This window comes from Myodes glareolus, chromosome 3 (assembly GCF_982192425.1).
Source record: "Myodes glareolus chromosome 3, mMyoGla1.1, whole genome shotgun sequence".
In the NCBI taxonomy this organism is placed as follows: Eukaryota; Metazoa; Chordata; class Mammalia; order Rodentia; family Cricetidae; genus Myodes; species Myodes glareolus.
Genome location: NC_142028.1, coordinates 7,068,737 through 7,091,024, shown reverse-complemented (window position 1 = coordinate 7,091,024; position 22,288 = coordinate 7,068,737). Strand labels below are relative to the sequence as shown.

General features: G+C 42.7%; 1 protein-coding gene across 3 annotated transcripts in view; it reads right to left on the bottom strand.

Annotated features, from left to right (window-relative positions):
* The window catches only part of Lmntd1 (lamin tail domain containing 1), a 245,802-nt gene that overhangs the window by 23,056 nt on the left and 200,458 nt on the right, over nt 1-22,288 (bottom strand). For 2 of the 3 annotated variants that reach the window (XM_087903962.1, XM_087903963.1), the window contains exons 5-8: nt 16,957-17,143; nt 15,021-15,140; nt 6,015-6,235; nt 4,993-5,284 (exon numbers count right to left, since the gene is read on the bottom strand). In XM_087903962.1, coding sequence (XP_087760088.1) covers nt 5,011-5,284; nt 6,015-6,235; nt 15,021-15,140; nt 16,957-17,143 — 802 coding nt within the window. In that variant the 3' untranslated portion in view covers nt 4,993-5,010. Of the gene's footprint in view, nt 1-4,992; nt 5,285-6,014; nt 6,236-15,020; nt 15,141-16,956; nt 17,144-22,288 lie in introns of those variants that run through there. The other variant, XM_048432652.3, reaches the window with a different exon arrangement.

Genomic DNA, 22,288 nt, shown 5'->3' with positions numbered 1-22,288 from the left:
TGTGTCCAGAATTTCTTTATAGTCCGCTGTTTGGAATGTGGGCTGGAGCATGGTTCTGCTGGTGGTAGCAGGGGTGGAAGTTAGTTTTACTCTTGGAAGCCTTGTGTCTGGACCTCTGGGTCTCGCACCTTACAGGAACAACATTTTACCATTTAGCCATCTGTGCCAGGAAACCACTGAGCTACAAACTCTGTTAATATTAGTGCCCAGCACATCCTAGTGGGTGGCTACTCTGACTTACTTGGGAGGCCACTTCCCCCTGTTAAATAAGTTTCACATCATTAATATTCATCATTATTATTCACTGAGGTCACCGATGAGCACCTCAGGATTCTTTCTCCATCCTTGGCAGAGCACAGTTATTACCTCACCTTACTGCACTCATACTTCCTTCTTATCCTTCTGCAGCATAAAATTACAAGTGAGTGTATCTGTGTATGCGTGTGTGTGTGAGCACACACACTCACATGGTGCACACATAGGCCACAGGCCAGCCGTGGGTGTCATCCTTCAGACACTGTTTATTTTCTGGAAGCCAGCTCTCTCATAGCCCTGGAGCTTGCCAGGTTTATTGGGCAGCTGCACCATGAGCTCCACGGGTCCTCCTGTCTCCACTTCTCCAGAGCTGGAAGTCTAAACACCGTCACTCTGTGCTAGGCCTTAGGAAGTGGGTTATGGGGTATGGAACTCGGGTCCTTGTGCCTGCAAGAAAAGCACTTGATTGACTGGGCTACCCGCCCAGTCCTTGTCATCACATCGCAAAGGACAGAAAGTCTGCAGACCATGACTGTATAAACACTATGCAGGACAAGAAACGGGACCTCTCCTCGTTCCACAAGTAGTTTCTGGGAAGGTCCCCACACTTCTTCTTTTAGTCACATGTGACTCTCCCAGTTGTTGAGACCATGGTTAAGGTTTTGAGTTTTTGTTGCACGGTCTCAGCCAGCAGACTTCTTTCTCTGAGACCTTTGGCTCAGAAGGATGCTGACAGTGCACACCGAAGCCACTGCAGTGGTTCATTCTACGCTATTACTGACGCCAAAATGGACTCCTCTATTTGGTGGATGATGAACTGGATGCCTCCAGTGTCAGGGAACTATCAATCAAGACCCAGCTGCCATTATGGTATGTGTCATAACAAACATGCGTGCAAGCATATAGAGTCACTAAGAAAAGAATTATGGAGCTATGGAGGAACTACGAGGTAACTTCCCCTTGAAGAATTCATTACACATTATTTCTTCTTCTCCTTCTTCTCTTTCTCTTTTTCCTGCTCCACCTACTTCTCCTCCTCCTCCTCTTCTTCTTTTTTTTTTTTTGGTTTTTCCAGACAGGGTTTCTCTGTAGCTTCAGAGCTGCCCTGGAACTAGCTCTTGTAGTCCAGGCTGGCCTCAAATTTACAGGGATCTGCCTGCCTCTGCCTCCCAAGTGCTGGGATTAAAGGCGTGCACCACCACCACTGAGCTTTGTTATACATTTCTTTTTCAAGGACATGAGGCTGTGACTCAGGAATTCCTATCCTCAGCTATTCACCAATCATTTAGAACATGTCTGCTGGTGACTGATTTTGCAGTAGAAACCAAAAGAATGTCCTGGTAATTCTGATGCATAGTTTTCTGTGCATATTCACAGACAGAGAAAAAGTTTCTGAATCACAACAGAAAGCTGCTTCAGGAAAAGTTGAAACTAAATTTATTTGAAAAGCAAGTTATTGAGGGAAATTCATTGGAAAAAGCTATATTAGACGTATTTCTTGAAACTCTCAGGTAAAAATCATGAACTCTGATTAATAGAGATGGGATAGTTTAAGATATGAGGTAGCCAGAAATATGCTTAAGCTATTGGCCAAATAGTATTGCAAATAATATGGTTTCTGTGTGGTTATTTTGGGGCTGAGCAGCCGGGAACAAACAAGTGGCCTTCATACAACAAATTGGCCCCAGGATGCACAGATTAATGGAGATGAGTTAATTTAAGATATGAGTTAGCTAGAAATATGCTTAAGTTATTGGCCAAACAGTATTGCAAATAATATGGTTTTTGTATGGTTATTCCGGGGCTGGGTAGCCGGGAATGAATGAATGGTCTCCTACTACAAATTGGCGCTCCAACGTGTGCTAGCTAAATCCACATACAACTTGAGAGGGCTTGGAAAGGAATTCTAGATACTAAAAAACAAAGTTTAGTCACATTATTTCTAAATGGGCTCTGCTTGTTGGCAGCACACTGCAGCTCCTTTAAGAGAGGTTTTCCTGATTCAACAGTAGCAGAAAAAAAAACTGCATCGTTTTGAAACAACAGCTTCCTGAGCCATGCTGCCAGCACAAACCCTGACTCTTTTAAGAGATCAAACTTTTAAATGGGATTTGAAAGAAGAGTGTTACAACTTGCTTAATGGCAACATAGACCTGCTGCGTGCCTGAAAATTGGGCTGCGAATATGGCTTGTGCTAAACAGACCTCCACCCTACCATGTTGGACTGGGCAGAGCCAAAAGGCAAAGCAGCCTCAGAAGTGCTTAGCATTTTAAAAAGCGCTCCTGGACAGAAAAGAATTACAGATACATAATAGGATAGATTCAGACATAAAAGACCTCTAAATGAGTCACAGTGTGTTGAAAAAAATGTATGTAGGCTTGGGAGAGAGAAGAAAAAGAATAAAGAGACAGTAAATGTAATATAAAAGAATACAGACAGTCATAGATTAAAGGAGTAAAGCTAATAAAATATTAAGCTTGTAGAAAAAGTAATAGATTAAGAAAAATAAGCCGTGTAAAGATGGAATATGCACAGAGAGTCTGGATTATGTATATTATTGTGTTTTCTTTGAATTGTTTGACTGTGAAGGAGCTAAGTACAGAGAGTTTCATTGTATAGATTGTTAATCTAAACCAGCATGAGGGTATCTTGACTTCAGAATTTGGGCCTAAGAATATGTTGCTTTGGAAAAAAAGTTCTACTTTTGCTTCCACAGAAAATGAGAACCTGTGGAATCCTACCAGACTAATGTGGTTTGATGGACCAAGACACCCTGAAATGTCACTGTGAACAACCCCCAAAATACTTCATCCAACAAAAAGCAGGAAGTAGTTTGGAGAGAACTATGTCTAAATTCCATAACTGAGTGTTTATAGAAGTTTCTTTATATTTAAAGGGGGATATGATATATCAATATCATATCATATGAATATGATATGAGCAATACTTTTCATTGGTATGGATCTTGGTTTATTGATGTAAATTTAATGTCAATTCTGTTATGTGTATATTTCTGCTCTTGATTAAGGTATTGTGTGTTTGTGTAACTCATTTAAAATGCAATGTATAATTAATAAATATAGATTAATAGATAATAATCTATAATAGTAAAGCCTGTAGTCATGTTATTTAGGTTTTCTAGATATATAGAGGCATATTTCACTTAGGTATTCTTCAAATCTTTCAGAGGCCTTCAGAATATGGCATTTAAATGTTTTAAGAAGTTAGGGCTTTTCATGACAGTGAGACACATCTGCTCCTGGCAGTACCAATAACTTCAAGAGAAAGATGGGCACCGAAGGGGCTCCATATGTAGTTTGCTAGTCATTTGGGCAAGGAACTGCTCTTGCCTGTACTGCTTGATATTATGCTGTGTGAACTGGAGATGCAGGATCTGCAGAGAAATGAATGCTAAACTGTCCTAAAGATGAGATAATACTTTGGGGTTCCTGTTTCATGAAAGAATCTGCTAGACATTCTGCAGGATACAGAAGAAAGTGACTGACAAACTGCCAATATAGGCAGAACTGTCTTTGAAATTTCCTGTTTCCTAGAAAAGTCTGCCAGATACTTTGCATGTCTGCCAAGCAAGGCTATAAGCTATGGCATCTCCAGATTACAGCCACTGTGTGAAACTGTATTTAAATACTGGGATCTGGTTCCGTCTTGGTACAGGGTTCTTCAAATTCAGTTCTTCTTAAGAGTTTAGGGGCATGTGGGGAGCCTCAAATACTCTCAACCAGAAGAAGTCACACAAACACAATTCTGCAACAAATATAGAAGGCTTTGGGACTTATGAAAATCTAATCACAGAGTCTGGGTTAAAAATGTCAACTCAGCCAGGCACAGCCATGCCTGGCAGTAATCCCAGCCCTTGGGAGGCTGAGGCAGGAGGCTCAAGAGTTCAAGGCCATTCTGGGACATCTAGGAGGCCCTATCTCAAAATTCCAAAAAGTAAAACAATAACAACCACCCAGTCTAAGATCCTGTTCAGGACGGAGCCCCTGTAGAATGAGAACAATAACTTGGGGTCCCTGTTGGGCTCTGTTTGGAAGCAGTGGCTTTTTTTTTGTCACAGCATAACACGTAGGGCTGCTTTTCATCAGCCTTCAAGAATTACAACAGGAGCTGAGGCCAGAGAACTGCCCGAAGTTTACAGAGATCGTTTCTCAAAATAAATACACCCCCTAAACAGACCAGACACATGCTGGTCACATGCTGGCCACGTGGTTCTTATGACTGATGGGTTCCATAACAGGAAGTTAGCTACTCCACTACACCCGCTGCAAATGAACAACCTATATACTTGCTCTAAGAGCCTTTGTTAGAGTTTTGACGAAGGGTTCCCCCAAAGACTTCTTTTTATGGCTTAGTTCCCAACATAAACCGTGTTTAGAGGTGAGAATCAGAGGGAGATGATTTCGGGGGGGGGGGGGGGTGCAGGATTCAAAATCTGAACAGACTCGAAAGATAGAACTGTGGCAGGTGGGGGCTGGATGGAGGACGGAGCTCCCCTGTGGCTGTATCTTATGCTTATGTATCTTCCAGACACAGCTCCTTTTGGTTTGTGGTTGCCATGAGGTGAACAGTTCCCCCTACCCCACCCCTTCTGTCATAGTGAAAAGCAGGCAAATCACACAGGCCTCTACCTACCTCTGCATGAGCCAAAATGAATATCTTCTTTGAACTATTTCTCTTAGGTAACTGTTGACACAAAAGGCTAAAACAGTCTGGCATGTGGGGCTAAGTATTTTTTAATACTTCTCACATGCACACATTCTGTCTCCTTGCTCTCTCTTCTCCCCCGCATCTTCATCTCTTCCTCTTTCCTGGAATATGTATGCTTTTGGCTTACCTGGGTCTGATTCAGGCTTGGCTGGCTGTGGCTTCAGTTGTGCACTCAACCTGCTCTTGGAAATGTCTGAGTCGTGTGATTCAATGAGTGAACAGTAGGGATGTGGAGGGGCATAGGGACTGCGGCACCAAGGACTCCGGTTGGGTAAAACGGTCGGCGAGATTTTCTTTTCTCTGCGACAAGAGAAAGACCAACTTGAAATCCAAAGGCATTTTATGTAGTACTATTAGTATTGGAGGTGCAATGAGAGAGAAAGCCTATTTAAAGAACCCAGAGGGGGCTGTAGAGCTGGCTCATCAGCTACCAGCATGGGCCACTCTTCCAGAGAACCTGCTTCAGTTTCCAGCACCCACATGGTGGCTTTTAACGACCTGTAACTCCCGGAAGGCCTCTGCTAGTCTCTGTGGCTACAGGCTATACATACATATGTGCAGGCAAAACCCCCATACACATAAGATAGAAATGAACCATAATAACTTTTAGAAAGAGTATGTCTTTCCTGGATCTCGCAGGCAGGGTATTTATTGCGTCACAGCATTTGGTTAAAGAGGAATGGAATTCTGCAACTCTGTCCTCAGCCAGCTTGAGGGTAAAACTCATTGCATGCTTCTGCTGCCACTTGAGCCTGCTAAGCACATGGAGATGCTGTCACCTTCCCACCTCTCTATAGTTACCTTGCCTCGAATAGCAAGCAGTGCCAAGAACAACTTCTTAAGGGGCTCAGGGATCTCACGATTAACCCTTCAGAGCCTCGACACAGGTATCTGCTCTCTTCACGGTGCCTACACTGTACTGGAGCCATGGCCCATTGACTGATGAACGTACATGGGCTCCTAGTGCATGCCACAGGCTCGGGTACTGACGGGGAAGGGCTCAATAAATAGGAAATGAAGTATCCTTTACCTCCTAAGAGCAGGGCAGGTCTGCTCCATCAGACACTGGGAGGACTCTTTCTTTGCCGACTCTTGTTTTTCCTTACTTATGGAGGATGCAGATGTCGTTGTCCACCCAAACAGATGGCTCTTCAGTGATGGAATCACTACGGAGCATCTCTCAAATTCAATATCAGTCTCTAGCTTCTCCCATGCTTGTTTCCAGTGGATCGGAGTGTACCAGGCGATTGCCTAATAGAAACGAAGAGGGCTCTCAGTATGAAATATTACTGGAGTTGTATGTATTTGCTGTCAGAGGCCTATTGCCTTGTTAGTCAGTTTTGGGTTCACGTTTCTGTCTGAGGTAGGCTCTCGCTCTGCTGTCTGGGTTGATCTGGCACTTGTTGAGTTGTCCAGGCTATTCTAAAAGTCATGGTGATCCTCCTGCTTCAACCTCTAGAGTACTGGGATTAAAGATGTGAACTTTACACCTTAGAATGTATTTCTAAAAATAAATTTTATTGTGTTTTTAAGTTTTCAACATTAATTATACAATACATACACACATACATCATACATACATACACACAATCATATCTGTGACAAGAGCTAAGAGCTAGGGAAAATTAGAAATTCCCAGATACAATGTCATTTTAGTGCTTATATTCCACGTGCCACACATTAGTTCTCCAGACTATTTATGCTCTGCATGTTCTTTGGGTACACACCAGCAGAGACACTTCTGGGTCAAGTGCAAACCCTGCTGTGGTTTCTTTAAAGAGCCCTTCCCTGAGCTCCCACTGTGAAGAAGAGATCTGTTCCCTATCTGGATCTTAAATGCAAAACAAGGGCCTGGGGAAGTACCCAAAGTGCAGAAAGCCTGCAGTTTTGTAGGCAGCATCATTCTGTTTGATCCCTGCAAATATGAGATTATATACTGTCATCAGCAATGTGCTATGAGTCTACGGATTTTCAAAACAGTGCAAGACGCTGCCCATTGGTCATGTTGGAGTCATACAGGATTCATGGCCACAGCCTGCCGTCACTCAGTGTCTGGTGGAACCTCAGGCCCGTCTGCTTCAGTCAGCAGGTAGACAGAAATAGATTTTCCAGGAAAACCTTTCTTGTGATTGCAGAGGGAGAACGAGTCTCACTGAGGTAAGAATGGGGTGATCCTTTTTAAATTTTTAATTTCATTTTTTAATTTTTTTATAATTGTTTGTTTTATTAGGATCTCATTTGGACATAGAATCTCCTCGCCTTCCCATTAAGGGTGCATTTTCTAAATGAGCAATGCCATTGCTTTACCACAGCTGGTTTTTTCTGATGGGATATAACCCACGGATGGGGAACTGAAGCAGAGGCCGTGGAGGAACTCTGCTTACTGGCTTGCTCCCCATGGCTCCTGCTCCGGTGTCAGCTCACCCACAGGGAGCTGGGCTCTCCTGCACTATAGGTTGATCGATAGCTTCCTTCTCTACTGAAGTCCCCTCTCTCGAGATGACCGACTCTAGCTTGTGTCAAGCTGACATAAACCACCAGGACAACTATAAAATAATGCTATGACTGAAGGGAGGAAGAGATTCTCTGGAGGACCATGATGGCTTCTGAAGGGACAGTCAGATGACGGGCATTAATACTAGTAAGTATCACTGATGCTGGCTCGTGGTCTCATGGGATTTCAGCCTCTTGTAGTGGGCGAGCAATGTCGGAGTGGCTCCATGGTGATGGGAGGGTTTGGCAGAACCCCTTATACTGTGGAAGACCAAGATGCAGAAGGCACAAAAGGAAAAAGCCACCTACAGTTCCTCCAGAGAAGACCAACCTCCCAAAAGTTCAAAGCCCCTCATACAGCGCCCCTTACTGGGGGCATCCTAACCATCACTTTTCTAAAAATTATTTCACATCCCTACTGAAGCCCCCTCCCTCCTCTCCTGCCATTTCCTCCCCCACCTCACACCAGTGCCCTTCTCCCACCTGCTTCAGTATTTGCTCAGAAAGGGGCAGGTTCCCCATGGGCATCAGCAAAGTACAGCAAATCAAGCTTCTATAATAGCAAGCACCTCCTCTAGTATTCAGTCTGGACAAGGCAAACCAGCATGAGGAATAGGTTCCCCAGAGCCAGCTAAAGAACCAGGGACAGCCCTGCTCCCATTGCCAGGAGTCCCACAAATGGACCCTGACACAATTGTCACATAAATGCAGAGGGCCTATTGGTCCCATGCAGACTCCCTGGTTGTAGGTTCAGATTCTGTGTGTTCCCATGAGCCAGGCTAGCCATTTCTGTGGGTTTTCCTCTGATGTCCTTGACTCCCAGGCTCCTGAAACCCCTCCTCACTCTCCTTGACAGAACTCGCCCAATGTTAAGCCATGGGTCTCTGCATGTGCCTCCATCAGTCACTGGATGAAGGCTCTCTGATGACAACCAGAGTTGTCACCAAGCTGATCACAGGGGATGGCCCATTCAGGCCATGCACCCACTGGTGCCAGGAATCGTAGCTGGAGCCATCCTTGTAGACTAGTGGAATTTTCCCTTACATCTCGGATTTGTAAAGCCCCTCCCCCTTTTCCATTCACCTCTCTCGGCACTGTCCCCCTCCACCCACCCCAACCCAATCCCTTATGTTCCCATGCCCAACTGCCCCCAGTCCATCCAGCAAATCTCTCTATTTCCCCTTCCCTAGGAGATCCTTGTGTCCCCGCTTCCTTGGGCCCTCCTTGTTACCTGGTCTCTCTGGGTTTGTAGATTATAGCTTGGTTATCCTTTACAGCTAATATCCACTTATAAGTGAGTACATGCCATGTTTGTCTTTCTGGGTCTTGGTTCCCTCACTCAGTGATTATTTTCTGGTTCCATCCATTTGCCTTAAAATTTTCTGATGTCATTATTTTTAACAGCTAAGCAATACTCTACTGTATAAATGTACCACATTTTCTTCATCCATTCTTTGGTTGTGGGGCATCTAGGTTGTTTCTGTGGGCCCATATTTCTTATTGGTATAGCAGCCAGGCTCTGAAGCCATTGGGCTCATCCGAAGTGATCACTTAGCCCTGCAGACAAGCCAAAGGTCAGGATCTTGGCTGCTCCCTTTCTTTGTAATTTAGAGGATGCCTTATAGAGATGCTAATTCAGGCCTCTGTGACAGCTAGCATACTCAGCAGACAGGTAGATGCAGACACGTGACAAAAGGCCATTCACCTGGTTACCTAGGAGACAGTATGATGATGTATTTTCCTGCCCAGTTTATGTATTGGTATAAAAGATGTTTGGAGAATAAACGCAGGGATCTTTGGGAGAGATTCTAGAGAGGAGATCTAGAGGAGAGATCTTCAGGAGAAAGACGCCTGAGATACCCTTTTCCGTAATAATGGTGTAAGCTGTGTCTGTTCATTCCTTGTGCCTCCGTAACAGTCCAGTTAGGGAAAACAGATAATTGTGTTGGAGCCACACGGGCTCCAACAGTTTCCAGGTTCTGGCTGCTATAAATAAAGCTTCTATGAACATAGCTGAGCAAGTATCCTTGTGGTATGATTGAGCATCATTTGGGTCTATGTCCAAGAGTGGTATTACTGGGTCTTGAAGTAGATGATTCTCAATTTTCTGAGAAACTAACATATTGATTTCCAAAGTGATTGTATAAGTTTGCATTCCCACCAGCATTAGAAGAATATTCTTCTTGCTCCACATCCTCTCCAGCATAACTATTATTTGTTTTTGATCTTAGCCATTCTGATAGGTCTAAGACTGTGGAGGCCCAAAAATGTGAGCCTATTCTACCTTGTCTGATGTTCAGAGACTTTGGAGGTTGCTCAAAATTGTTGACAGCAAGTGTAGCCACATATCCTGACTCAGGATGTAGTTACTTGGTTCTTTTGACATTATGTTGGCTCACACAAGTAGATCCATTCCATCCTGACAGATGGTCAAGATATAAAAGTGTACTTCTGTTTCTTCTTTTGTAATATGAGGTTACCTGGGGAATGACTTCTTTCAGGATACTTAGTCTAGGGTGGCTTCACTGCCTAAACAACAGAATGCTAATGACTTGATGTCTCAAAGTGTTGAAGCAATTAACTGTCGAGCTGTCCTTTGGATCATGTTAAAGAAGTCTTTTGTTGCCTTCTCCCTTTGGTATTGGGGTATAAAAGTGTATGGAAAATTAAATGTGGTGATTTCAGTATTCACTGGAACTCCCTCCCAGTACTAATCTATGGTTTCTGTTTCATTAGTTTTAAATGTGTCTTCATGTTCTTTACTTACATTTCTGACCCCCATGAGCCTACCCTGGCAAGAGTTGTATTTGTTGAGGCTGGTCTCCAATATAAGATGGAATCTCAGTCGTTCTGATTTGAATTTCATTGATGGCTAAGGTTGATGAACATTCCTTTAAGTGTTTCTCTGGCATTTGAGATTCTTCTGTTAAGAATTCTCTGTTTAGGTCAATATCCCATTTTTAAATTGGATTATTTGGTTTTTTTTTTTTTATGCCTAGTTTCTTGAGTTCTTTATATATTTTGGAGATCAGCCCTATGTCAGATTCGGGGTTGGTGAAGAGATTTTCCCATTCTGTAGGCTGCTGCTTTGTCTTATTGACAGTGTTCTTTGCCTTACAGAAGCTTTTCAGTTTCATGAGATCCCATTTATTAATTGTTAGTCTTAATGCCTGTGCTACTGGTGTTGTATTTAGGAAGCTGCCTTCTGTACCAATGTGTTCAAGGCTATTCCCCAGTTTCTCTTCTATCAGGTGCAGTGTATCTGGTTTTATATTAAGGTCTTGATTCACTTGCACTGGAATTTTGTGCCAGATGATCGATATGGATCTATTTGCATTCTTCTATATGCTGACATCCAGTAATGCCAGCACCATTTGTTAAACATACTTTCTTTTCTCCATTGTATAGTTTTGACTTCTTTGTCAAAAGTCAAGTGTTCCGATGTGTGTGGATTTATATCTAGGTCTTCGATTGAATTCCGTTGGTCAATGTCACCACCATGCTATTTTTATTGCTACAGCTCTGTAGTAGATCTTGAGATTGGGAACAGTGACACCTCCAGCAGCTCCTTTATTGTACAAGATTGTTTTAGTTATCCTGGGCTTTTTTGTTTTTCCATATGAAGTTGAGTATTTTTCTTTTGCTGTCTGTAAAGAATTGTGTTGCGCTTATGATGGGGACTGGAGTGAGTGTGTAAACTGCTTTTGGCAAAATGGCCATTTTTACTATGTTAATCCCACCAATCTATGAGCATAAGAGATCTTTCTACCTTCTGTTTTCTTCTCTACTTTCTTTCTTCAAAGACTTTAAGTTCTTGTCATACAGGTCCTTCACTTACTTGGTTAGAGTTACACCAAGATATTTTATATTGTTTGTGGAGGGTTACTTTTTTCCTGATTTCTTTCTCAGCCTTTTATCATTTGTATATGAGAGGGTTGCTGATTTTTTTTGAGCTAACCTTATATCCAGTCACTTCACTAAAGGTGTTTACCAGCTCTTGCAGTTCCCTTTTTGGGATCACTTATGTATACTATCATATCATATGCAAATAGTGATACTTTGACTTCTTTTACAATTTTTAACCCCTTGATCTCCTTTTGTTGTCTTATTGCTCTAGCTAGAAATTCAAGTACTATATTGAATAAATATGGAGAGAGTGGACAGCCTTGTCATTCTTGATTTCAGTGGGATCACTTTGAGTTTCTCTCCATTTAGTTTGATATTCGTTGTTGTATATTGCTTTTATTATACTTAGGTATGTTCTTTGTATACCTGATCTCTCTAGGATTTTTATCATGAAGGGGTGTTGGGTTATATCAAAGGCTTTTTCAGCATCTCATGAGATGATCATGTGGTTCTTTTCTTTTAGTTTGTTTATAAGTGGATTACATTGCCAGATTTTCATATGTTCAACCATCCCTGAATCTCTGGAGTGAAGGCCACTTGACGAGGGTGGGTGATCTTTTTGATGTGCTCATGGATGCAGTTTGCTAGTATTTTGTTGAGTATTTCTGCATCCATGTTCAGGAGGGAAATTGATCTGTAATTTTCTTTCTTTGTTGAGTCTTTGTAAGGTTGGGTATTAGGGCGACTATGGCCTCATAGATTTTGGCAATGGTCCTTATGTTTCTATATTGTGGAATACTTTGAGGAGAACTAGCATTAGCTCTTTTTTGGAAGTCTGGTAGAATTCTGTGTAGACAAAGGTTTCTATACCACCTGGTCCTGTAGCTGTTCAGTTCCAAATAAACACACAGAGACTTATATTAATTATAAAATGATTGGTCTATTAGCTTAGGATTTCTTATTAACTAACTCTACATCTTACATTAACCCATAAATCTTGTCTGTGTCAGCCACATGGCTTGGTACCTTTGTCAGCGAAGGATTCTCATCTTGCTTCCTCTAGGTGATGACTGCAGACTGAGCTTTTCCTCTTCCCAGAATTCCCCTATTCTGGTCACCCTGCCTATACTTCCTGCCTGGCTACTAGCCAATCAGTGTTTCATTAAACCAAAACAAGTGACAAATCTTTACAGGGTACAAGACCATTGTCCCACAGCAATTCTTTCCTGAAACCATCTGGCCCTGGGATTTTCTTGGTTGACAGACTTTTAATGACTGCTTCTATTTTCTTAGAGGTTATAGGTCTATTTAAATTGTTTGTCTGATCTTGGTTTAATTTTGGTATGTAGATTTATCAAAAAATTTGTTCATCTCTTTTAGATTTTTCATTTTTTTTTTTTGGAATATGAGTTTTTTCAAGTATTACCTAATGATTGTCTGGATTTCCTCAGTGTCTGTTGTTATGTACCCTTTTCATTTCTATTTTGTTAATTTGGATATTCTGTCTCTGCCTTTTATTTAGTTTGGATAAGGGTTTGTCTATCTTGTTTTCTCAAAGAACCAACTCTTTGTTTCATTGGTTCTTTGTATAGTTCTCTTTTTTCTATTTTATTGATTTCAGGCCTCAGTTTATTTCCTGTTGTCTACTCCTCTTGGGTGAGTTTGCTTCTTTTTGTTCTAGAGCTTTCAGGTGTGATTTTAAATTGCTAGTATGAAATTTCTTTAAATTCTTTATGTAGGCACTTGGTGCTATGAACTTTTCTCTTAACACTGCTTTTATTGTGTCCCATAAGTATGGTTATGTTGTGCATTGGTTTTTATTTAATTCTAGGAAGTCTTTCATTTCTTTCTTCCTTCAGTTGAGTGCTGTTCAGTTTCCATGAGTTTGTAGGCTTTCTGTAGTTTGTGCTATTGTTGAACTAAGACTTTAAGCCATGGTGATCCAATAAGATACAGGGGGTTATTCCATTTTTTTTGTATCTGTTAAGACTTGCTTTGTGGTTAAGTATGTGATCAATTTTGGAGAATGTTCCATGAGGTGCTGAGAAGAAGGTGTATTCTTTGGTGTTTGGGTGAAACATTCTATAGATATCTGCTAGATTCATTTGAATCATGATGTCTGTTAGTTCCATTATTTCTCTGTTTAGTTTCTGTCTGGATGATCTGTCCATTGGTGAGAGTGGGGTGTTGAAGTCTCCAAAATTAATGTGTGGGGTTTGATAAATAACTTTAACTTCAGCAATGTTTCTTTTACAAGTGTGAGTGCCCTTACATTTGGGGCATAGATATTAAAAATTGAGACATCATATTGGTGAATTTTTTCCCTTGATAAGTATGAAATATCCTCCATCTCTTTTGATAATTTTGGTTTGAAGTCTATTTTGTTGGATATTAGGATTGCTACACCAGCTTGCTTCTTTGGTCCACTTAATTGGCCAAACATCAGTTTTAATCTGGGGCATTTGATTGGTCAAACATCAGCCTCAATCTGTGATGATATCTCAGGAGAATGAGTAATTCACCTGGATTACATATCCTTATTTTTACAGTCAGAGACAATTTTTAGAAGTATTATAAAATTTAATTTAAATCCATAAAGACAGGGAAGGCTGAGTGAAGATGTACTCAGTGAGTTCCCAGTCCTAAGCTCATCAAAGAGCTGGAGAGATGACTCAGCAGGGAAGATTGTTACTCTTCTAGAGGACCCGGGTTCAGTCCCCAGCACCCACACCAGGTGGTTCACAACCACCTGTAACTTCAACTCAAGAGAATATGACACGCTCTTCTTTACTCTGTGAGTACACACATACACATCATAGCACACACTCAAACACTCACACATCACACAGTATACATTCATACACATACATACAGCACATACTCACATACCATATACACATACACAGCACAGATTCACATACATAGCACACACACATACACGCTAAAATCTTTAAAAACTCACTCCAGCCTGTTCTACATGCAGAGTGACCCAGTATGGCCATGCAATAAAGGAAGAAGGAAACACATATCCTGATCAACATAGTGTGGGGGCTACTGCTTCTGCAGCATAGTAAATTTGTCTTGGAATAAGAAGTAAAGACAAGAATTTTAGAAAAATCTGAAGACCAGTTTTGAAAAGCAAATAGTACTTGACTGTCATAAAGAGGGATATAGCTAAATCCTACTGGTATGTCCATGGGTTACTAATTATGCTAGAATTATACCAAGAAAAGCATAAAACTATCTATCAAGCATTGGGAAAGAATTACAGATTTTAACATATCCAGTTGTAGTTTGTATAAAAGATAGTCATTTCAAATTAAGAGTATAAGCCCTTCCATTAGCTTAAGCACCTCCTGAGTACAGAGATCAAGACTTTGTGTTACAATTCTTGTGCAAGTTCAGCCTGGAGAATAGGCGAGGAGAATCTCAAGAAATAATTTGCATAAACTGACCAGAGAATGATGTATTCATTTCCTTCCTTACCCGACACTTCCAGACAGCATCAAAAACAAAACCCACTCCTGACTCTGAATCTGTAACAGCCTTCATAACACAGGACACCACAGCTCCTGCTGTGAGCACGGGGGGCAGGGAGGGACAGCTGCGGCATTTGGGAGGACTCTAGTTACGCAGAGCAGAAGGGGAACACACACAGGCTGGCTGCCCCCTAACAACCTTTGACCCCGACACTTACCTCACCGTGGGGTTTGCACAGGATGGTCGTGCAGTCAGGACTGGATCGGAATCTGTTCTGTTCCTCCCAAACAAAGTCTGTTGGTGGCGCAGGCTTTGCTTCTGCTTCTGCTGCCCACACCTTTGAGAAAGCAGTTTGTTGTTGACAAATGCCACTGGGGTTCCACTGAGATCCATAGATGTCACACTGTTATTAATCTTTCTGAACAGATACGATTTTCAGTGTCATTAAAGATGGGAAAGGCCTCCCTGCATTTGCCTGGGCTGGGCTCCGGGGCACACGGGATCCTTGTGTCATGGCCTCCTGCGGGTCCAGACTATCTGTGCTTGTAAGTTATTTTAAAATATAATGGAACACAAACAGTGACTGAGCACAGTTTAAACAACTGTCCATGCCTGTGGACTGCGAGTGACCCAGGATAGCTACAAAGGCAGCCCAACTGCACATTGTAAACTTACTGATGTATCTTTAAGGTTTTTTTTTTTTTTTGTAACTTGATTGTATTGTTGTCCAATATGAACTTTGTAGACGACAACATCTTATCTCAATGTCATGCAAAACAAACATGATATACTCCTACAACCTACTGCCAAGGACTGGACACCCCAGCCTCGGAGAGACAAGGGCCGAGTGGAGAACAGACTTAGCACCTGCTCTCTGGGCCAACAATCTTTTGGCTTGTGTTTGAAGAACGTGTTCTCTTAGTTTAGGAACTTAGGACGTAGCTAGCGGACAAGACAGACTAAGACTGTATGCTAAACTAGAGAATGGAGTGGAGATGGAAGTGCGGGGATCTGTCGGCCCCACCATAAATCGCAAACATCACAGTTAGTACAAAGACCAAGTGTCCAAGAGGCCACTTGTGCCAAGTCACAGGCTGGCTGGAGAGGGAGTTTTCTCTTTACATACCTGGCTCTGATATTCCCAGCTCACAATGTGCCCAGCTCACTCTTCCCCCAGCTTACCTTACTATTATCTCACGGTACCCTTGCTCACAGTGTTCAGCTCAAGGTGGTCCTGGCTCATAGTTTTCCCTAGCTCCTGATATTCCTGGCTCATATTCCCAGCACACTAATATAGTCTCAGTGCATGACATTCCCAGCTCACCATAATCTTAGATCCTGGCATTCTTGGTTCACAATGTTCTCGTCTTCTGGTAGTCCCAGATCATGATATTTCAAACTTATTATATTTACCAGATCACAGAACTCTCAGCTCCTGGAATTCTCAGTTTGCAATATTCTCACATCATTATATTCCCAGCCCTAATAAGGTATTCCTAGCTAGTCATATCCCCAGCTCACGATATTCCCACCTTGCTCTATTTTAGCCAATGTGATTCCCAGCTCTTGTTTTTCCCCAGGTCACCTTATTCTCAAATCCTGGTCAAATCTTGGTATTCCCAGCACATGGTCCTCCCAACTCACGGTATTTCTAACTCCTAGGGCTTCTAACTCACAGCTTTCCCAGGTCATGGTATTCCCAGCTCAGCTTGTTCTCAGCTCCTGGAATTCCACTGTATCTTCAAGACACGGTACTTCCATTTCAAGGTATTCTGGGCCCAAGGAATTCTCACTAACTGTATTCTCATGTCATGGTGTTTCTAGCTTACGGCATTTCAAGTTCCTGATGCTCTCAGCTCATGGCTTTCCAACTCAGTGCTTTCTCAGCTCAGGGTGTTCCCAGGACATTGTATCTCAACATGGTCTCCAATGCACACTGTTCTCACATCATTGTGTTCTTGGCTCCTGGTGTCCCCACTTTACAGTGTTCTCAGCTCATGGTGTTCCCAGCTCACGGTGTCCCCACCTCATGGTGTCCCCAGTTTACAGTGTTCCCAGCTCACAGTATCCCCAGCTCACAGTATTCTTAGCTGATGGTGGTCCTAGGTCAGTCATGTTATTCCAAATTTATGATGGCTCCAGGTCATACTTACTGTCACCGTGGAACTGGCCTGCATCATGACATTGGGGGGAAATCGGTACAGGGAAACTGCATGCCCGTTCACATTCTGTTGGAGAATGTGGTTTCCAATCTCCACTTCTTTGTCATCAGAAGAGTTAACAAGCCGCACGAACAACCCCTTGACGTTTACATCAACTATTTTGATGTCGTCGAGAGAACTAAAATATAAGATATAGAAGGGGGGTTTGGGTAAAAAGGTCTTTGGTACATAGTAAGGACTCGGTAATACGGTGCCTGCCTATAATCTCAGCACTCAGAAGAGCAGCAGGAGAAGCCTAAGTTCAAGGTCAGTCTAGTCTATGCAGCAAGCTCCAGCCTAGCTAAGGAGTCATGAGAGCCCCAAAATGAAATAAAGCCCAGATAATGAATGGATAAGCTATGATGGAACTTGCAGACTTTTTAATGATTTACTTTTATTTTGTGTGTATGGGTGTTTTGCTTGCATACATGTCTATGTAGTACACGTGTGTAGTATTCGGCCACTGGGTCACCTGGACTAGAGTCACAGACAATAGTGAGCTGCCATGTAGGTGGGGGAAACTGAACCACTTAACCTCTTAACCACTGAGCCATCTCTCCAGCCCCTCCGAACTTGTGTATTTAGCAACCTAAGAAAACAGTCTTGACCTAATAGAGCAGTAATAGTATTCATTTTACATAAAACAAAGGAAACCCAAGATGTGTTCAGGTACCCAGTGTTCCAGGAAAGTGTGGCTTGCTCTATTGTCCTGCTCTCAAGAGAAGCCACCATGACACCAAACACTCAAAAGGAAATCAAGGGGCTGGAGCGATGGCTCACTGGCTAAGAGCACTCTCTGGTCTTTCAGAGGACCTGGGCTTGATTTCCAGAACACACAAGTCAACTCCCAACCTCTGTTAACTCCAGTTCAGGGATCTGATGCCCTCTCCTGACCTCCAAGGACACCATCACACGCACATTGTGCAGTCATACATGAAGGCACTCACACATATGCACAAAAAATAAATAAGTCTTAAACTATGGACACCAAAAGTTAAAGCAATTTCTTGATAAAGTGACCATGAGGATGAATAGCCACTGTGAGTTCAAAATAATTCTGGACCGCGACATTATATACACACACAATGGCGTTTTTGCTTCTAATTTGTATCTAGATTATAGTATGTCACAGAGCCTGTGTTAGCTATGTACACATCTGCATTTTTCAGAGGGTCACTTGCAACACACCTGAAGGTCATGACTGGTTTGTAGTGAATTAGAAACAGCACTGAAATTTCTCAGCTGATTATAATAATTCATGCTGCTCACATATCAGTTGCTTGACAGAAACATAGCTGCATTGCTTGATCTCTCTATTTCCCCTCGTTTTCTTATCTAAAATGCCAGATTTAAAAAGTTATCACATGTATGTGTATGAATTTGCTTGTTCACATGTGGGAGGCCCCACATATGTTCATATGTATTTGCATGTGCTCATGAGTGTGCCTGTGGAGGCATGAGGTTGATGTTGGCCTGTTTTTCTCCATCACTCCGCCCCTTATCCATTGAGGCAGGAGCTCCTGTTGAATGCAGAGATGGCTGTTTTAGCTGGTCTGGCTGGCCTCACCCGGAGGTCTCCTGTTTTCCCTTTCTGAGCACTGAGGTTGCAGGTGGCCGCTAAGCCTAAGCAGCTTCTACAGGACATCTGAGCCTATGGGGACAACTACCCACAAGTCCTTAGTGGTTCCTCTGAGCTCATCCTTCTGACCAGCTGTGAACTGAACTGTATCACTGCCTAACACTGACCTAATGTCCCTCTCCTCTTCTCATGACGTTCCATGCCCACATTCTCCAGCTCCCTCCATGTCATGCCCATCTGTTTGTCTGGGTAGCCACCATCCTTAGCAGGCCCTCATCTCTGTGTGACACGGTCACAGCACCCTAATGGTTTCTCTAGCTCTTCCCCCTTCGAACTGTTCTCCCTTTAGCTCCCAGGACAATCTTTGTACAGTCCCACTCTGGCATTGCCACATTCCTGCCGGAAACTCTCGGACTTCCTTCCAGAGACTAAACCACTTCCTACCTCAGGCTTGGCCTGTGGCCATAAAGAATTCCTTGAGAGAGCATCATCCATGTGGCTGCGCACATCTCTCAGGGCCAACACAAGTGCTGGTCCTGCCTCATTGCCCACATCCTTGCCAGCCCTTCCATTTGACAAGAATTAACTTTTTCAGCACTGTGAGTATAAAATGTGTCATGATTTCAACGTGTTCACCCTGACTTGGCCATTCAGTTTTCCTTTTCGGCAAACTGCGTTTAATACCATTTTATTTACCTTTCTATCAGTTATTTTCCATTTTCATAACTGACTGATAGTATAATGTTTAGTATATGCACACACATCCCCAAAGCAGTGGCAACAGCTCTCTCTCTTTAGGTACAAGTTATGGTTTGGATATAAAATGTCCCCCACAGGCTCATGTGTTAGGACACCTGGCATCCAGCAGGTGGTGCTGTTTGAGGAGGTTGTGGAACCTTTATAAGGTGGGCCTCACTGGGGGAAGTGGGTTGCTGTGGGTGGGCCCTGAGGTTTGTAGCCTGGCCACACTACACCCTCTTTACATCTTGTTCCACCTAGGTGTGAGGAGGTGAAGAACCCCAGCAGTACCCCAGCTCTATGAAGCACCTGCCAACCTGCCTCCCATGACAGACTATACCCCCAAACTGTCTGAGTCCTTCCTCCCCCAAGCTACTGATGTCAGGCATTCTGTAACAGTGAGAAGTGGCTAATAAGTAGACTTTATTGTTCTCCCTACAGTTGCATTTATGTCCTAAATATGAATTATTTTTCTACTCTTCAAATACTTTTTTTTTAACTTATGCGCATGGGCATTTTGTTTGCACGTATGCCTGTGCACCATGTGTCTCATATCCTGGAGGCCAGAAGGTGATGGATCCCCTGAGGCTGGAGTTATAGACAGCTGTGAGCTGCCATGTGGGAGCTGGGAATTGAGCCCAGGTCCTCTGCAAGAGTAGCCAGTGCTCTTAACCACGGAGTTGTCTCTCCAGACCTCTTATTCTAATCTTATGGCATAGTTTCACCTAAATGGTCTAGGAGCTTGTTTTCCAAACAGGTTAATTTGTATCTATCACCTATTTACTTATTATCTATCTATCTATAAGAACAATATATTACATATTATATATTAACAAATATATAAAAACAATATATTAATATATATAAACCCATCATTTATTTAAAAAGCACTGGGAAATATTTATAATTATATGCATAATATAAAAATAAAATAATTTTAATAATCAATAAATAAATTCAGGGACTGTATGAACTAATCTTTGTGGTTGTGCTATGAAGTCACACATGCTGTCCCTGCTGTTTTTCAAGGGTCTCCTATGAAGCAGCAAGGGCCTGGATACCTAGAGGGTCTATCTGCTCTATTGACAGGGCTTCCAGTCTGTGCCCACGACAAACAACCATTCACACTGCTTTGCAGTATGTAATTTTTTTGCTTTTTTGATAATTCTTCCCTCATTTTCTTTCTTCAGTGTTGTGCTAGCTGTGTTAGACTGCTGTGATAACCTAAGGTACACACCTTTCACCCTGAGGCCTGTGACTATGCTCATGAGAAACAGGAGAGATTCTGCAGCCGCAAAGTTGTAGGTTGTAAGAGAGAGACTACCATAGCTGTGTAACAGGCCCCCAACCCAATGAGTCCTTAAAGTTTGGGGACTGACTCCAGGTGAACAGCAGGGATGACCTCAGCATGCTGCTGCTGGTGGTGGTGGTGGTGGCTGCAGGGACGACCTCAGCATGCTGCTGCTGCTGGTGGTGGCTGCAGGGCCCGTGCGCAAACACTGAGGACTCCATGATGACGCTCAGCCAGGAAGTGGGCCCCCAATCCCCAAGCAGAGGAACTGCATTTGGCTGAGTCTCGAAGAACTTGATCCCAGGTTCTCAGCCAGGGCCTTAGATTAAAACTAAGAACTTGATCCCAGGTTCTCACCAAGGGCCTAAGATTAAAACTAAGAACTTGATCCCAGGTTCTCGCCAGGGCCTTAGGTTAGAGCTCAGCTGTCTGACACCTGGCTGTGACTTTGGGAAACTCTAACAGTAAAAGTCAGGCAAAGCAACCCAGTCTTATACCCACAGAATTGTAGTGAGGGCCAGCAGGATGGCTCAGCAGGTAAAGGCCCTTGCTGCCAAGCCTGATGACCTGAGTTCTATGCTGGGAATCACACGGTGGCAGGAGAGATGGGAACCCCACAGGTTGTTCTTTAGTTTCTACATGCATGTGCTCTCTCCCTCTGCCCACCCCCTCTCTCACACACACATACAACAAACTGTATTCAAAGAGAGGTGCTCTTTTGCTTATTTTAAGTCATGAAGTTGGTGGCAACAGAATAAAACTAACACACACACTCGTATGATTTGGGATCACCAAGTCAGAACCGCTGCCTATCTGGCCTGCGAGTTTCATCCCAACACTCTCCTTGAAGACTTATTTCAGTGTCCCTTGTTCCTGTCTCCTCCTCCTCATCTTCCTCCTCACAGTAAATCAGCTGTGAGGCAATGTTTCCGCTGTGTCTTTGAAGACGTCTTTAAATTTTCAAGCATGCTCTTTCAGAAGTCTCTACAATACACCTGTGTTGGCTGGCTTGTTTCTTTGTGGGTTGCGAGTTGGCAATGGTCACTGAATCTTTGCCTTGTTGTCTTCAGTGGTTTGGGAGAAACTGTCTGTTCCTGGGAAAATAATTCATTCACATATTCGTTCTGTTTCCTCTTTAATCTTCTGTAACCACGACCATAATTAGATTTTTACATTTTATTTATTTAACTACATGTATTCATGTGTGTGAGCACGCATGTGTGTGTGTATGTGTACATTCAGGTACTGATGGTATGTGTGTGTACATACATGCAGGTGCTGCTGGTGTGTGTCTGTGTGTGTGTGTGCACATGTACATACATGCAGGTGCTGTTGCATGTGTGTAAAAGTCAGAGAACAGCTTATGGTTCTCCCTCCATCACAGGCATCCCTGGAATCAAACTCTCCAGCCCATTTTCATTTTTTATAGAACACATTTTTTTTTCTTTTCAGATTTCCTTTGTCTTACCTCATAATGGTCTCTATTTGACCGTTGTTTTTAAAGCAGATGAATGGGTTGACCTTTTTTTGTAGCATATATGAACAAGTAGATGTAGTTGCTTTTTAAGAATCATGCATGTCCAAGTGAAGCTTTATTATTGTTCTAAACTTTGTGTTTATGCACATAAATAAGACACATTTGATTATCTGGAACAAGCTGTTGTTTGTGGCAGGGA